The sequence below is a fragment of the Acomys minous genome (genome assembly GCF_964271855.1).
Source record: "Acomys minous genome assembly, chromosome: 12".
In the NCBI taxonomy this organism is placed as follows: domain Eukaryota; kingdom Metazoa; phylum Chordata; class Mammalia; order Rodentia; family Muridae; genus Acomys; species Acomys minous.
The window spans coordinates 99,818,520-99,832,656 of record NC_140493.1 but is presented as its reverse complement, the minus strand read 5'-3'; the positions used below and the strand labels follow the sequence as shown (position 1 = coordinate 99,832,656).

Here is a 14,137-nt window from a genome sequence, read left to right as displayed (position 1 = left end):
GCTTGGGTTGGGGGTAGAGGTGGTCTCCGTTTGGCTCAAGCCATAAAGAATGCCTCCGATCTGTGAGCCACATCTAGGGCTTTTGGAAACTGGATGAGTGTTACTGTATATCTATGCCTAGACCTTCATGGACAGGTACAGGCACGAGTTGTGGGGAAAGGAGGAAAGGGTACATACTCCCCATTCCACAGACTGCTAAGGAGATCCTGACTTGGGAAGAGGGGTGACTTGGAGACCTGGCTTCCCCGGGGTCCTTCCAGGGAACCAACCTTTCCCTCGGCTTCCTTCGCTCTAATAATGTGAATGAAGCCTAGGAGAGAAAGAGAGCGCGCGTGAGCGCGGAGAGGGGAGCGCGGGGAGGGAAAATCCTGGCCAAGGGAGAGCGAGCGCGGGGCCCGAGGCGGAGGGGCGGCGCCGAGAGAGCGCGTTGGGCGGCGGGCGGTGGGTGGAGGCGCGGAGGGCGCGGGCCGAGAGCGGAGGGGAGGGCGGGCCGAGAGGGAGGAGCCCCCGGCCGCCGCCGCCGCCGCCGCCAGCCCGCCAGGCGGCCCGCGTAGCCCGCGCAGCTCTCACTGGCCGCCGCGCCTTGGAGTTTGAGCCCCGCGCAGCCCGAGCGCAGGCACGCCCGGGGCGCGGGGTCGGAGCGCGCAGCGCGGCGCCGCCCCCCGGCCCTCGGCCCCCCAGCCCCTGGCGCCCCCGGAGCTGCGCGCCGAGGGAGGAGGGCGGGCGGGCGCGGCGGGCCGGGCCGGCGGGCGGCGGACTATGAGGCGCCCACCATGGTGCGATGCGACCGCGGGCTGCAGATGCTGCTGACCACGGCCGGAGCCTTCGCCGCCTTCTCGCTCATGGCCATCGCCATTGGCACCGACTACTGGCTGTACTCCAGCGCGCACATCTGCAACGGCACCAACCTGACCATGGACGACGGGCCCCCGCCCCGCCGCACCCGAGGCGACCTCACCCATTCGGGACTGTGGCGGGTGTGTTGCATCGAAGGTACGACCCCTGTCCCTAGCGCACGCACATACACGCACAGATGCACACGCACACATTACCCCGGGGAGTGGGCCGGGGGAGGGGTGGGCGCGGCGCTGGCTCCACGCGAGACACAAAGAACCTGAAACCAAGAGGGTGGGTCCCTGAGTGGACACGGGCGCAACAGCCTCGGATCCCTCCAGGCTGGGGACCTCTCCAACACACGGATCCCACAAACTCTCGGCTCGCACGCGCACACCCCCTCGCGCACAGACACAATGAAACACACAGAAACTCACGCACGCGCGCGCAACCCGAGAACGGAGCGATCCCCAGGGGCCTCGCCGGCGCCCCTGGGGGAGGTGGAGGCTGGCGTGGGGGCGGGAGGAGTCTAGGGTTGGGGGGGAGCGGACGCGGGAGAAGGGGGAGGGGTTGCTTGGCAACCGGTGTCTGTGCGATTGCTATGGGAACTGGCCATCCTGGGGCGGGGCCGGCCGGGGGCGGGGAGCCCCGGGGCAGCTAGGCGCTCACTCCAAGCCCCCACCTGAAGGGGTGAAGGCGGGGTACAGGTTGAGCCCCGAGAGGGTCTGGGAGGAGCCAAGTATCTCCAGCCGGACACCCTTCTCATATTTCAAGAGGCCGCAGACTCACTCCTCCCTGCGCGATGGGGACAAGAGGGGAGCCACACTGCCTCTTCCGTAACTGAAGCAGCGAGCCTTGGGTCGCTGCCCCTCAGCACGAAGGGTGCAAGACACGTCCTTAGGAACCACACTGGGGAACTAGGGCCAACAGCAGGACAAGAGTGGGTTGGGAGGGGCGTGGTCGCTCTGCCAGGGCAGGGCGGGGCTCCGCGACCCCCTAGGATGCTGAGACTGGAGAAGTGTGCTAAGGTTGAAATGCAACTAGAGGTCCAGATTGGGTCCCCTGGACTGGGGGTACAGCTCCAGGAACACAGGCCAGATGCCTCCGACGCCAGAAATGCAGTAGGCTTCTTAGCCCTCCTGGCGCCCTCATGCCCAACTGTGAAACTCGAACTAACAGGTGTCTATAGAGGGCAGGTCTAGTTCTGTCAGGTTGTAGTCAGATAGGCTGCTTGGTCCTGGCTCTAATCTGGGAACAGAACTGAGGATCAAAAAAACCCTTGGATAACGTTTTGTCTTTATTAACCCGTCACCTTTTCTCTTGTGTTCGCACCGCCCATAGGCGGTTAAGGAAATTCTTCCATCATCTCCCTCACTACTGCTGCAACCCCTCCTGCTACTTAAGTGTGGTAGGATGTGATAGGAGGTTAGGGGCCAGCTCTTAGAAAGATAGCCCTTCCTGGTTGCTTTGGAGTCATCTGAAAGGAGGCAGTGTGAGGTTTTCCTTAGTGACGCCCCCAGTGTCCCCTCCAGACCCCTCCTGTCCCCGGACTCAGGCTGCCCTGAGGGCTGCTTTTGCACTTTTGGAGCATCATGCCCAGGGCTCTGAACAGTCTGTAGATGACAAGACTGTGAGATCAATAGTTAAGGGGAGAAGCACGCCTCACAAAGGAACTGATGGGCCCGCGATGACACCAGCCCCCCCTCCCCCGTTTTCTTCTGAAAAACATCATTTTTGGGTATGCAGTTGCTCAGATCGTGAACACCTACACTTCTCATCTGGAGAATGTACCCACGTCACTACCTGCTGCAGCACCTGAGTTAGAGAGAGACAGCAAAGGCTGCAGGGCTGTGTCCCACCTCACTAGCTCCACTGGATGTCATGTGTGGCCACCATCTCCCCTCACCCCTCATCCCCCACCCCACCCCCCAAGAAACCCATGGAGCTGGGACCTTCCTGTTTCCCAAGGGAAACTCGAGCGCCGGCAAGCCTGGCCTGCGTGGTGACTCCAATGCCTCCTTTATTAATTCCTCATCCTAATTAGGATTGATGCTGCACTTAGCATCTTGCCAGCTGCCTCGAGCCGTTTGAACTCACTGTTCATCAAGAGAGCCCCGGGCTGATCAGGGCAGCTGGCTCGCCCTGGCAGAGGGAGCCATCTGGGGGACTTCATGGAAAGAACTGGGCTGCCTCTGTTATTCTCCAAAGCTCGGGGAGGTTCCGAGGGAGGAGCAGGCTGTACCTACCTCCCAGGGCCAGAGCATCCTCCTGAGATCCAGGGCTTGTGAGAGTTAAGTCCAAGATTGCTTGTCCAGTGCTCCAATCCATAACTGGGTGGGAACTGCCAGCTTTTCTCATAACACGGCGAGGAGGCTGACAGCCCCCCCGCCCCCCGAGCCACTAAGAGCCTCCTGTGACGCCAGCCAGCACGTGGCCAGGGGCTGAGACCAGGACAGGACACTTAACCTCTGTCCACTGCCCAGGGACACCAAGAGGTGTTTCACAGGTTGCTGCTTCTTTATTAGCTTTTATGGGTAAAATGCACCATTTCTTCCTGTTTTCTAGCAACCTCCCCACCCGCTGCCCCAACCAAGCCTCCCATCCATACACACACACACACACACACACACACACACACACACACACACACAAAGCATGACATCTAAATTAAGAGGTGGGGGAGATGAAAAGATTAAAACCTTTGGTCTAAAATGGACTACTGCAGCGGGCAGTGAATAAAATAGCTCAAGTGCAGCTCGAGGAGTCTGATGAGTTGGCTGGGCACTCGTGAGTGGTCAGTTCCGTTTCCTGAGTGCTTCCTGTGCCCGTTAGACCCGGAGAGCCCAGCCCTCTATGCTGAAGTGTCCACAGAGGCATGGAACAGGACAGCTGCTGTGTCCCACCTCAGCAGACCTGACCTTGCCCCAACTTCCCTCCACCCACCTGACTCTCGACTAGACAAACTTAGGAAGACTCCAGCGCACAGTGCTCCCCAGCAGGCTCACGCAGCCCTGCGAGGGACTGCCCTCACCCCTATGTGCAAGCAAGAGAGAACAGTTCTGGGACTTGCCCAGAGGCACCCAGGCAGGAGGCAGCGGGCTAGATTTGAGCCTCTCTCACTACAAAGAGAGCCGTGTTACCCTGCCCTTTTCCCCAGCAGCTTCTGGGTTGCCATTAAAAATAGAACCAAGTACTGGTATTTGGCTACCCAGTAGAGCCCAGCTCTAAGGTTGGATGGCTGGCAGGAAGGCATTTGGAAGGGAGAATGCACGCCGGTGCACAAATTGCATAACACACTTTCCTCCCTCTTTTCTGTGTGTGTGTGTCTCTACTTCTGTCTCCATCTCTCTCCTTCCGTTGTGTTCTGGACTAACTTGTCCCATCGGCCACTCCTCTGCCCACCCCACCCTACCCTCACTCCGATACGCATCTCTTTAACTATCTCTGGTCAAGGCCAGAGACATAGGGAAGGGGAAACAAAGTCATTTCTCTCCCAGGCACCATCCACAAATGCTTGTTTAATTTCTTGTAGTTTGGGAATGTGGAAGGTGTGGACCATGTCTCGCTCAGAGAACGAAGTACTGTTCTCTGTACTGGAGGGGAAAGACCCCGGGCTCAGAAGTAGGAGCATAAAACCATCTGCCGAGGCACCACGCCCACCGTGAACCCCAAAGCACACACAGCCTGCTGAGGACCCACGAGAGCAAAGCTGAGGCTGAGCGGCACACTCTCTCCCTTCCCGCTCCCCCTGCCACGTCCCCTGCAGAGGAAGCCACCTCCTCCAGCACACTCACGACTCTGTCAGAACCTTAACAAGACAGTCTTGACACCGGAGGTGTGGCTCATGTGCTTCTTTTGTGGCAGCTCTCAATGCTGGAGATATAAAGAAAGTGCTAGAACCTAAAGGATAGGCAGCTCCTTTGCCCTAATCAGATTCACTTCCCTCAGCTGGCCAGAATCTTTTATAATAGTGTCTCCAACCTTCATTCCCACAATGACACAGAGATATATACATACATACATACATACATACATACATACATACATACATACATACATACATGTGAGAAGGGAGGGCCTAGCTAGGCTACCTGCTCCAGGGGGATCCAGCTATTTTAAGCCCTGGCTACCTGCCCACAGGTGGAAGGGGCGTGTACTCTTCATACACCCAGGCTAGGCAAGCTGGGAAGTAGGTCTCCACACCACACTCTGTAATGAACCAGACTGCTTGGAGACCCTGGGTACAAACCATAGCTTTTCCTCAGCAGCTGCAAGGCCCTGAATTGTGCAGGGACCATCGCCTCTTATGTTTGTTTTGTTTCCTCTTGCACTAACCCATAGACAGCCCATCCCATCTGGCTAAGGGCGGTGGTAGTGGCCAGAGCAGGCTCTCCATCCCTGCTGCTTCCGGATGCCACCTTCCCCAAGGTTCAAGATGGGTGGGGCTCCCGGGTCAGGGTTGCCTTTCCCAGCCTGCATCTGCTTCCATGTTGCCACTGGTCTCCAACAGCTATAGGACTCTTTATTTAAACCAGCCAGGCCTGGGAAAGGGCAGCTAAGGGGGCTGCTTTACCATATCAGCTGACCTAAAAGAAGGATGCAAACTATGAGGGGCCGGGCTATTTAAACAATAGGCATCTTCTTCCCATGGTTCTGGAAGTCAGGAAGACCGAGGTAGCGAGGTAGCGAGGCCGGCTCCTGGGCCCCTGGTGGGATGTTCATCCTGACCTGTTGATGGCCGCTTGCCCTAGGAGGAGGCTGTTGCTGAAATCCCTTCAAAGAGAAGAGATGCTACCTCGAGGACCTCTTCCTTATGGCCTCATCTAAGTCTAGTCATGCCCCCAGCCCTATCTTGTGTGTACTGCTGTCCACATCGAAGACTAGGAGACCGCCGTACGAATTTGGGGGCATTCAACAGCTAGGCCGTGGCAGGGGTGCTTTTCTTTCCATATCCCGCACAGCAGCTGGCATTCATACCCCCCCCCCGTCATCTGGACAACACGCACCCAACTGAGCCGCACCCCAAGCCCTCTGCTTTCTCTCTTCTTGAAGGAAATACCGGCCCCCTTTTTCTTTTTTCCCCTTTTCTGCCAGCTGACTTAGTAAGGAAAAGCTGGACATCTCCTGCTGGTGCCCTAAGGGTCCCACCACAGAGCTGGCTCTGAAGAAGCTGTGTGTCACAGGCTTTCAGATAGACTCAAGAGTACAATCCAAAGGTCTTTCCAATAGACCTCTCGTTTCAGTCTCCCTGCAAGTGCTCACAGAAGGGCAGAGTGGAATAGGGCCTCCGGTCAAGCGACCCAGGGTCTCAGAAGTGTGGAAGGCAAGAATAATACAGCCAGGCCAGAGTAATCGCTGTGGGGAAGGCAGACTGCTGGGCCTCCCTCCCGATCTGACACATGGGGTCTAACTGATCTGGACCCTCCTCACCTCGCAGAGCCCCAGCCTTAGCTTGCAAATTGAGTGAAGATCTGGGTGCTTCCAAGGGAGACACAGTGGCTTTAAGTGACTTCAGAATACCTCAGCCATGCTGCATGAATGTGATAAAAGCTGCCTGCCTGTCAGTACACTTCATCCATCCACCCATCCATCCACCCACCTGCCCATCCATCTATCATCCATCAATCCATCCATCATCCATCCATCCATCCATCCATCCATCTGGCACAAGCTCACTAAACACCTGGTCTCCTCAGACCTGGGAGGTTCTGCATCCTTGCTGCAAGAAGGACACACTTTATTTGGGGGCGGAGGTCTCTGTGTAGCCTTGGCTTGTCCCGGATAAGGTTGGCCTCAACTCACAGCTGTCCACCTGCCTCTGCCTCCTCGAGTGCTCGGATTAAAGGCGTGCGCCACCGCTTTCTAACTGAGCAGCTGACACTGCTGATTTTCTCTCTGATGCGATCAGAGGCGGTCCAGCCATAGTCCCAGATGAAGCAAGCCTGGTGTGGATGGAGGAGGAGGATCAGCAAGGTGAGCTGAGGGCAGCCCAGGGAGGGTGGCCCAAGGAGGCTGAAGGTCAGGGTTAGGGGCCCCTCCTCCTTTCACCCCGGATTGCTGCTGCTAGTGAGACTGGGGCAGTGGTGAAAAGGCACCCGATAGCTTTTTGTTTTTGTTTTTCTGAGGCAGGGTCTCATGAAGCTCGGGCTAGCCTGGAACTCGCTGCACACTCAGGGTTAACCTTGAACCCTGATCCTCCTGCCTCCACCTCTCAGGCGCTGGAGTTACAGGTCTGCTCCGCCAGAAACGTGGCTGAGACGTTTTGTGTTTCTAGATCCTCTACCTTTACGGGTAGGAGTCCAGAAGGCTAAGAGCCAGCTGGACCCAGGGCTCGGTAGCCACACTAGATTCCAGGGACCAAATGGCAGCTGCAGAGATAGAAAGCATGGAGGAAGGGTAGGAGAAGATGAGGAGTAAAGATCCAGATATGATGCCTCACAGCCTGCTGGGCGATGGTGCCAAGTCCAAAAGGGAGAAGACTGAAGAAATGGTAGGAAATCAGACCCAGGGCTCACTCCGATTTCTGATGTCACGAACCTCCATTTTTACAATAAGTGGCCGGTCTGGAAGGCCCTGTGGAGCCTCGCAGGGGCCCATGATAATTCATCAGCGCCAAGGCTCACTGCCACTGGCCGCTCTATGTACAGGGTTTCTGGTGTTTGGGGCCACACCACTGTGTTGTGTCACTGCCCTGTGTTGAAGGATCTCCAACTGTGTCCCAGCCTTGAACCTCTAGAAACCAGAAGCACACCTCCTCCTGTTAAGTCCACTCAAAGATGTCACCGTGTCCCACTGGTCCCACTGGTCTCAAGAAAGCACCATTTACTCTGGTGGCTGTGGGGCAGGGAGGCAGGCAGGCCCCGTTCCAGCTAGAAACTCTGCTCAATTCACCAACCCTCAGAGACACACACGGAGCTCTAGCAAGGGGTGGGACAAGCCTATTAATGGGGTGACCTGGCATCTGTTTTAAGTGCCCGACTCCTTCCTCCTGTATTAATACCACGGCTCACCTGCTGTGCCACCCCAGCACGAGGTCTCAGCCGGGCTGGGAACTGCTGATGGAGCCCAATCCTCCCTCACAGCAGCCGAAGGAAACTCAAGACCGGCAAAGCAGAGTGACTTGCCCAAGGTCACACTGCTGTGATGAGGGTCATTAACAACAGAGCTTGAGTCGGTGCAGAGGCCACCCTCCTAGGGTCGGTCCCCAGCACAGCTTCCACCTGGGCAGTAAGCAGCCACCCCAGTGCATGAATCAGGGTGACAGAGTCATTTGGGTGATAGCTTCTAACATACACAGCGGATCTTCCGGGTGCAGCTCAGAGACGGTGCTATTGTTCCCAAACCTTCTCTTCTCTCTCTCTTCCCTCTTCTCTTCTCTTCTCCTCCTCCTTCTTCTTCTTCTTCTCCTTCTTCTTCTTCTTCTTCTTCTTCTTCTCCTTCTCCTTCTCCTTCTCCTTCTCTTTCTTCTTCCTTCTTCCTTCTTCTTTCTTCTTCCTTCTTCTTTCTTCTTCTTCTCTCTCTCCCTCTCCCTTCCTCTCTCCCTCCCTCCTGGCCTCCAGGGGGCGGAGTGGACTCTAGCCATATCCAGTCAGCCCCTTCCTTGGGATTTTCAGCATTCACCTGAGTGTCCCCCAGACACAAGTGGCCTCACGGGTGCATGGGTTTGGATCTAGACTGCAGCCACAACGCCCGCCACAACCTCTAGTCTCTCAGGCAGGGCATATAGATGTAAGAGTACTTGCAGACCAAAGTCTTGGTCCCTGTGGAGACCCAGGATTTCATTTGCTTATTGGCTTTGGTTTTTATTTTTGTATATTTGAAACAGAGTCTCATGTAGTCCAGGCCGAACTCCCTTTGTAGCCAAGGCTGGCTTTGAACTCCTGATCCTCCTGACTCTGCCTCCCAAGTGCTAGATTACAGATGTGTGTGCAATCGTGCCCAGCTTGCTTTTGTTTTGCTTTTGACAATCCTGAGGCTTGAACTCGGCACCTTGCACATGCTAGGCAAGCACTCTGACGCTGACCTGCACCCCCAGCCTGCATTGGTTCACTTAAGATGGTCTTAAGCTGGTCTCACTGCATGGCCCAGGAATTCTTGCGTCCTTCCTCATCAGCTTCCCAGGCGCTGGGATTACAGACTACAGGCACACAACTCCGTGCCTGCTGCAAGTGTTTGTTAGTCCCTGCTGCCCTCTCCACTGCTGCCTCATCTCTGAGAAATAGCCCCAGGGCCTAAGAAGTGTCTTGACTCAGCAGAGTTCCACACGGCCTAGGAAAGAAATGAACAAGTAAAAATCAGTCTGCCTGTCTCACCTGCCACCAGCCTTTTACTTTCTGGCTGCCAGGGACAGAGGCAAGGCCCAAGAATGGCTCGTCACAGATAGCCCTTTCTCCCCGCATCAGTCCATACAGAGGCACCAACAGCACTGCAGTCACACAAATCTGGGTTCAATTCTAAGCTCAGCCACTTGTCAGCTGTGTGTCTCTAGACAAATTACCTCGTCTCTCTGAGCACCAGCTGTCTCAGTATAAAGCAGGGTATTGTGAGATAGCTCCTGGGGTTGTCTTAATGTTAAACTACAAAACGTGGCAAAACATTCCTTGTGCCTGGCACCTTGGAGTCGTCTGAAGCATGCCGGTCGCTTCTTTCCCCATTCCTGTAATTCCTGAACTTTGAGAGTTCACAGAAGAAATAGATCTCCCAGATGTTGCAGCTGACCTGGGAAGTTACGTGGTCAGCTTCCTGGCCACCAGGATCTGGGAATAGCTGTCTCCCTCCTCCCTTAATAGAGCTCATAGGTGCTGGCTCATCACTCTGGGAGACAGAGCTCCAGATGGCTGATGAGAACCCCCAAATTGATGGCTACGGCAGAAACTGAGTGGCTATTGATATCCAGCAATAGAAAGACAACATCTGGGGTGAAGCTAACGATGGTCGAATCCATCCTTCCTCCTGCATCCTTTCTACAGCCAAACTCAGCTCAGGCCCCAAGTATCTGGGATGGTGCAGATAAAGAATGGCCGGTCCCCAGGGTGAGGAGATCATTGCAGAGAGTCAGCAGAGCTGTAGACTGGCCGCCATTTTGCCGCTAACTATCTGGACACTTTTCAGCCGGTCCCTTAGCCTCTTTGGGAAATGGTACCCATCCTTGCCTCCATGTTTCTTCCCTCCTCTCCATGTCTCCCTCCTCCCTATAGCTTCCTTCTCTAGCTTCCCTTCCTCCTCCTCCTCCTCTTCCTCCTCCTCTTCCTCCTCCTCCTCTCCATATCCCTGCCTCTTCCTCTGTGGTGTTCAAACATGCAGTGAGAAGAGACTTTGGAAGGCCCATGACAGCGGCCATGCTCTCAATAGAGGCACTGTGGCAGGAACTGAGAGTTCAGAATCCTTTTCTTGGAAACGGTCTGGGCCTGGCTCCCCTGCCCCCAACACACTTTGAAGGGAAAGGCTTGCACACGGAGAGCCTCACACATGAGGTGTGGGGCAAGCTGTCTGCCATCTGGAGGAGTCTCCCTTCCCTGCCCCACGGGCTGTCATCAAGCCTCCATCAAAACCCCAGGAGCTCTGCCTTACACCCAGTATGGCACTGGCCACTGCAGAAACAGGGTCGAGCCTGTTTCCTGACACTTGCAGGGCTCCCTCTAGAACCATTCCTATCCCCTTCTGTCCCCAGCTGGTTCTCCTCTGTATGGAGCTGTTGCTCCGCCCACTCTGTACCTCCAGCTGGGTGCCTGGACGTCCTCTTCCCTCTGCTCCAGTCCCTGCACGCAGCCACAAAGGTCTCGTCAAGCTATCAGCCAGATCGCATCGCTCCCCAGCTCCCTCCAGTGAGAATGCTCCCCCACTTGTGAAAAAGCCAGGCTTGGCCCCTGGTGCCTCCAGCTCTGACATTTCCCAGAGTCTCAATTGAACCTGCTGATGCTTAATAGGCAGAGAGGCTCGGGGCAGTCGGAAAGACCACCTTGCTTGGACATGTTTCTTTGTCTCTCTGAGCCTCTGTTTCCTCATATGAAAAAACGGGGCTTTGGATGCGAGACAGTAATAGCCACAACAGTCAAAAGGAATTGAACTCAAGGAGCCTTGTTCTGCCCAAACATGGTGTCACTGTCTCACTGGAGAACATGCTGTGCTGATGGTTCAGCCCAGAAGGCTGGGAGCAGCATAAAGTGGTGTCTGGGAAAGGAACTGGACCAGTTCACCAAGAGTCACTGAGTCATGGGCCAGGGAGGTGACTCAGTGGGTAAAGGTACCCGCTGCCAAGACTGAAGACCTGAGTCTATTATCTGGGTCTCATGGAGAAAGGACAGAATAAATTCCTGCAAGTTGTCTTCCGACCTCCATAATAGTGCAATGGAATGCACAATATCCCTGCCCGCCCCTCCCCTGTGTGTGTGTGTGTGTGTGTGTGTGTGTGTGTGTGTGTGTGTGTGGTCACTGTGTGACCTGCCAAGCTTAAGAGGTAGACTTACATAGTCAGCACCATACGTTGGTTTTGTGGGTTCACTCCTTCTATGGAGAAGATGGACTGAAGCTGCGAGGCCACCAAGGTTGTCCCTAAGTTGAAATGATGAGAGTCAGAGCCAAGATGGTGATCTGAGGGAGGCCAGCACTGTTGGATGTCCAAGAAGAAGGGTGTTTTCCAAAGACTGAAGGAGGCCCGTCTGACTGACTGGATGCCGTATGTAGAAGCTGGAGGACGGGTACTGAAGGAGGAGGCCAGGAGGAGCTTCACAGTGTCTCAGCCTAGGAAAGCCACGGAAGAGCCACTTCCCAGGAAAGCCACGGAAGAGCCACGTCCCAGGAAAGCCACGGAAGAGCCACTTCCCAGGAAAGCCACGGAAGAGCCACGTCCCAGGAAAGCCACGGAAGAGCCACTTCCCAGGAAAGCCACGGAAGAGCCACTTCCCAGGGCTGAGTGCCCAGCTGTGGGGAGAGGAGAGCTCAACTTTACTATGTATCTGGCTGAAGACCTCCCCTCTCCTGGGGCTGAGACAGCCATGGCCTGGGGAGAGAGATTACAGAAGCCCGGATGGATGGATGGATGGATGCATGGAAGGATGGATAGATGGATGGATAGATGGATGGATGGATAGATGGATGGATGGAGATAGCTCCCCCAGTGATGTCGTAAGCCCCAGTACTTGGGGCTTAAGGAGGCAATCATACTTCTGAAAGAAAACTCTGGCTGAGAGACTTGGCGACAGTTTTTTGTTGTGGGTATTAAGTTGCGACACAGAAGGTGCCATGAAGATCCTGGTGTGGGCAGGAAAGGGAGAGACATCTTGGAAATTAGAAATCAAGCAGCTAGGAAAAATCAAGGGCCTGAGGACATAGCTCATTTGGTAAAGTGCACAAAGCCCTAGGTTTGATTCCCAGCCCCCGCCCCGTAAACCAGATGTAGGGGTGCACATCTGTAATTCCAGCGCTTGGGAGAGATGAAGGTAGGATCAGGACCAGTTCAAGGTCATCCTCTGCCACATAGAGATTCAAGGACTGCCCAGACTACAAAAGATGAGAAGGGGCAGAGAGCACCCCATTTTCTCATTGGGGCTGGGTGGGGAGTGTACATGTACACCTTACGTGAAGGCCCGAAGTTTGATTTGGGAAATCATTCCGAGTCAGGCTTCTGCCTTATTCACTGAGACAGGGTCTCTCCCTCCTTTAACCCAGGGCCTGTTTATGTGTCTTGTCAGTCCACTTGCTCTGGGGACCTTCAAGTCTCTGCTTTTCAAGGCTGGAACTGCAGCTGTGCCCAGTCAACCTGACGGGGGTGGGGCCTGGGGACCCAAGCCCAATCCTTATGTTTGCATGGCGGCAAGCACCACTGAGCCATCTCCCCAGGTCCTTAACCACTCTTGAACTCCGGGAGCGTGCAAATGCCATCAGTGATCCCGAGTGGCCTGTCTTGCTCCAAGAAGACACTGGAGTTCAGAAAAGCTGGTGCTAAGGGCAAGAGGGTCGCAGAGAAGATGGCAGTAGGGTAGAGACAGAGGTGGCTATGGAAACCTAGAGCTAGCTTCTCTTGCATTTGCTAAGTGCTGCCACCGGGATGCACCTCCCATCAGGATGAGGGGCTGCTCGAAGCACATGGCACCCTGCTGAATACCTGGCTCTGAGCTAGGCACTGTGGACCCCCAAAAGCCTGCAAACACTTCCCCTTCAACAAAAGAGACGTTTCATAGGGTGGGGGCGTGAAGAGAACGTGTCCTATAATGGACCTGAACTAAACAGTCTTCTTGTATGTATTTGGCATTGTAAAGAGCAGGCAGGGCAGGGAGACACAGCCAGATTTGGGTAAGTCAGGATTTGAATCCACACTGCTTCCTCCTGGCTGGGAAACCCTAACTCAATGACTGTAGCTTCTCTGAGACTCAGTTTCCTTGTCCATAAACTGGGCGGGGTAGCAATCCTCATTTTCTGGCAGGAGTGAATGGGGGGCAGCCCCATGGCTTGGGGCTAGAATTGTGACCATGTGCCATCTGTATCTCATTTGCTGATGTAAAGGATGCCCAGTACCCGGAGGAGGTGTAACACCCCGCAATGAGCATGAGTCTTGGGAACAGAATTCCTTGGTGTTAATCCCGGGGCCTCTGCACCCCTCATTCCTAAACCATACCCCAAGCCATGGGCAAAGGAAAACATGGGGACCCCATCGCCCTCCCCCCGACCCCTCGCAACCAAGACTCTCCCAGGACATCTCAGGACATTCAGGCTCTCTTCCAGGGGCTGCACAGCCCAGCCAAGGCCAAGCCACCAGCTCATCGTTAAGATGCTGTGGGTGTGGGGGGGGGGGGTGAAGCTACCCGGCGCTGCTTCCGGGCCTCGCTCTGAAAAGCTCTGATAACAAGTGCACATTGACAGCAAGGGTTCCCCAGGCGAGCACGCTGTCCCCGGCTCGCATCTGAGCCCTCGCCCGAGACATTTTCTCGCTTCAGCAGTTTGGCTTGTCATACAAAAGGGGCTCTGATTCCTCCTGATGGCTGACTCCTCTTGCATGAAAAATGGCTTTTGTTGTCTTTTGAGTCTAAAGGAGTCCAAGGAGCCCTGACCACGAGTCCACGCCAGATGCCTGGCGGCTGAGCGGTCCCCACTGGCTTCACCGGTCAGAAGGGCTCTCTTCTACCTTGACGATCACTTATAACCTGTAGTCTGAAGCCCTGAGGCTGTTGCCCTCTGGCCTCTGGGTTCCTGTCTTCTATTCTCATACTAGTCAGCTCCATTTTTCTTGGGGTGACCGGTTTTTTTGTGTGTCCCAGAAATTCTTCTTTGGGTGGCCACCATACCAACTTAGCCACCGTCCTCATCA

At 55.3% G+C, this 14,137-nt stretch overlaps 1 protein-coding gene across 1 annotated transcript in view; it reads left to right on the top strand.

Annotated features, from left to right (window-relative positions):
• The first annotated feature begins 546 nt into the window (after nt 1-546).
• Nucleotides 547-14,137, top strand: part of CACNG4 (calcium voltage-gated channel auxiliary subunit gamma 4) — a 57,419-nt gene continuing 43,828 nt past the window's right edge. The window contains exon 1 of the mRNA XM_084750227.1: nt 547-993. Within this exon, the coding sequence (XP_084606353.1) occupies nt 774-993 (220 nt within the window). The 5' untranslated portion in view covers nt 547-773. The remainder of the gene's footprint in view (nt 994-14,137) is intronic.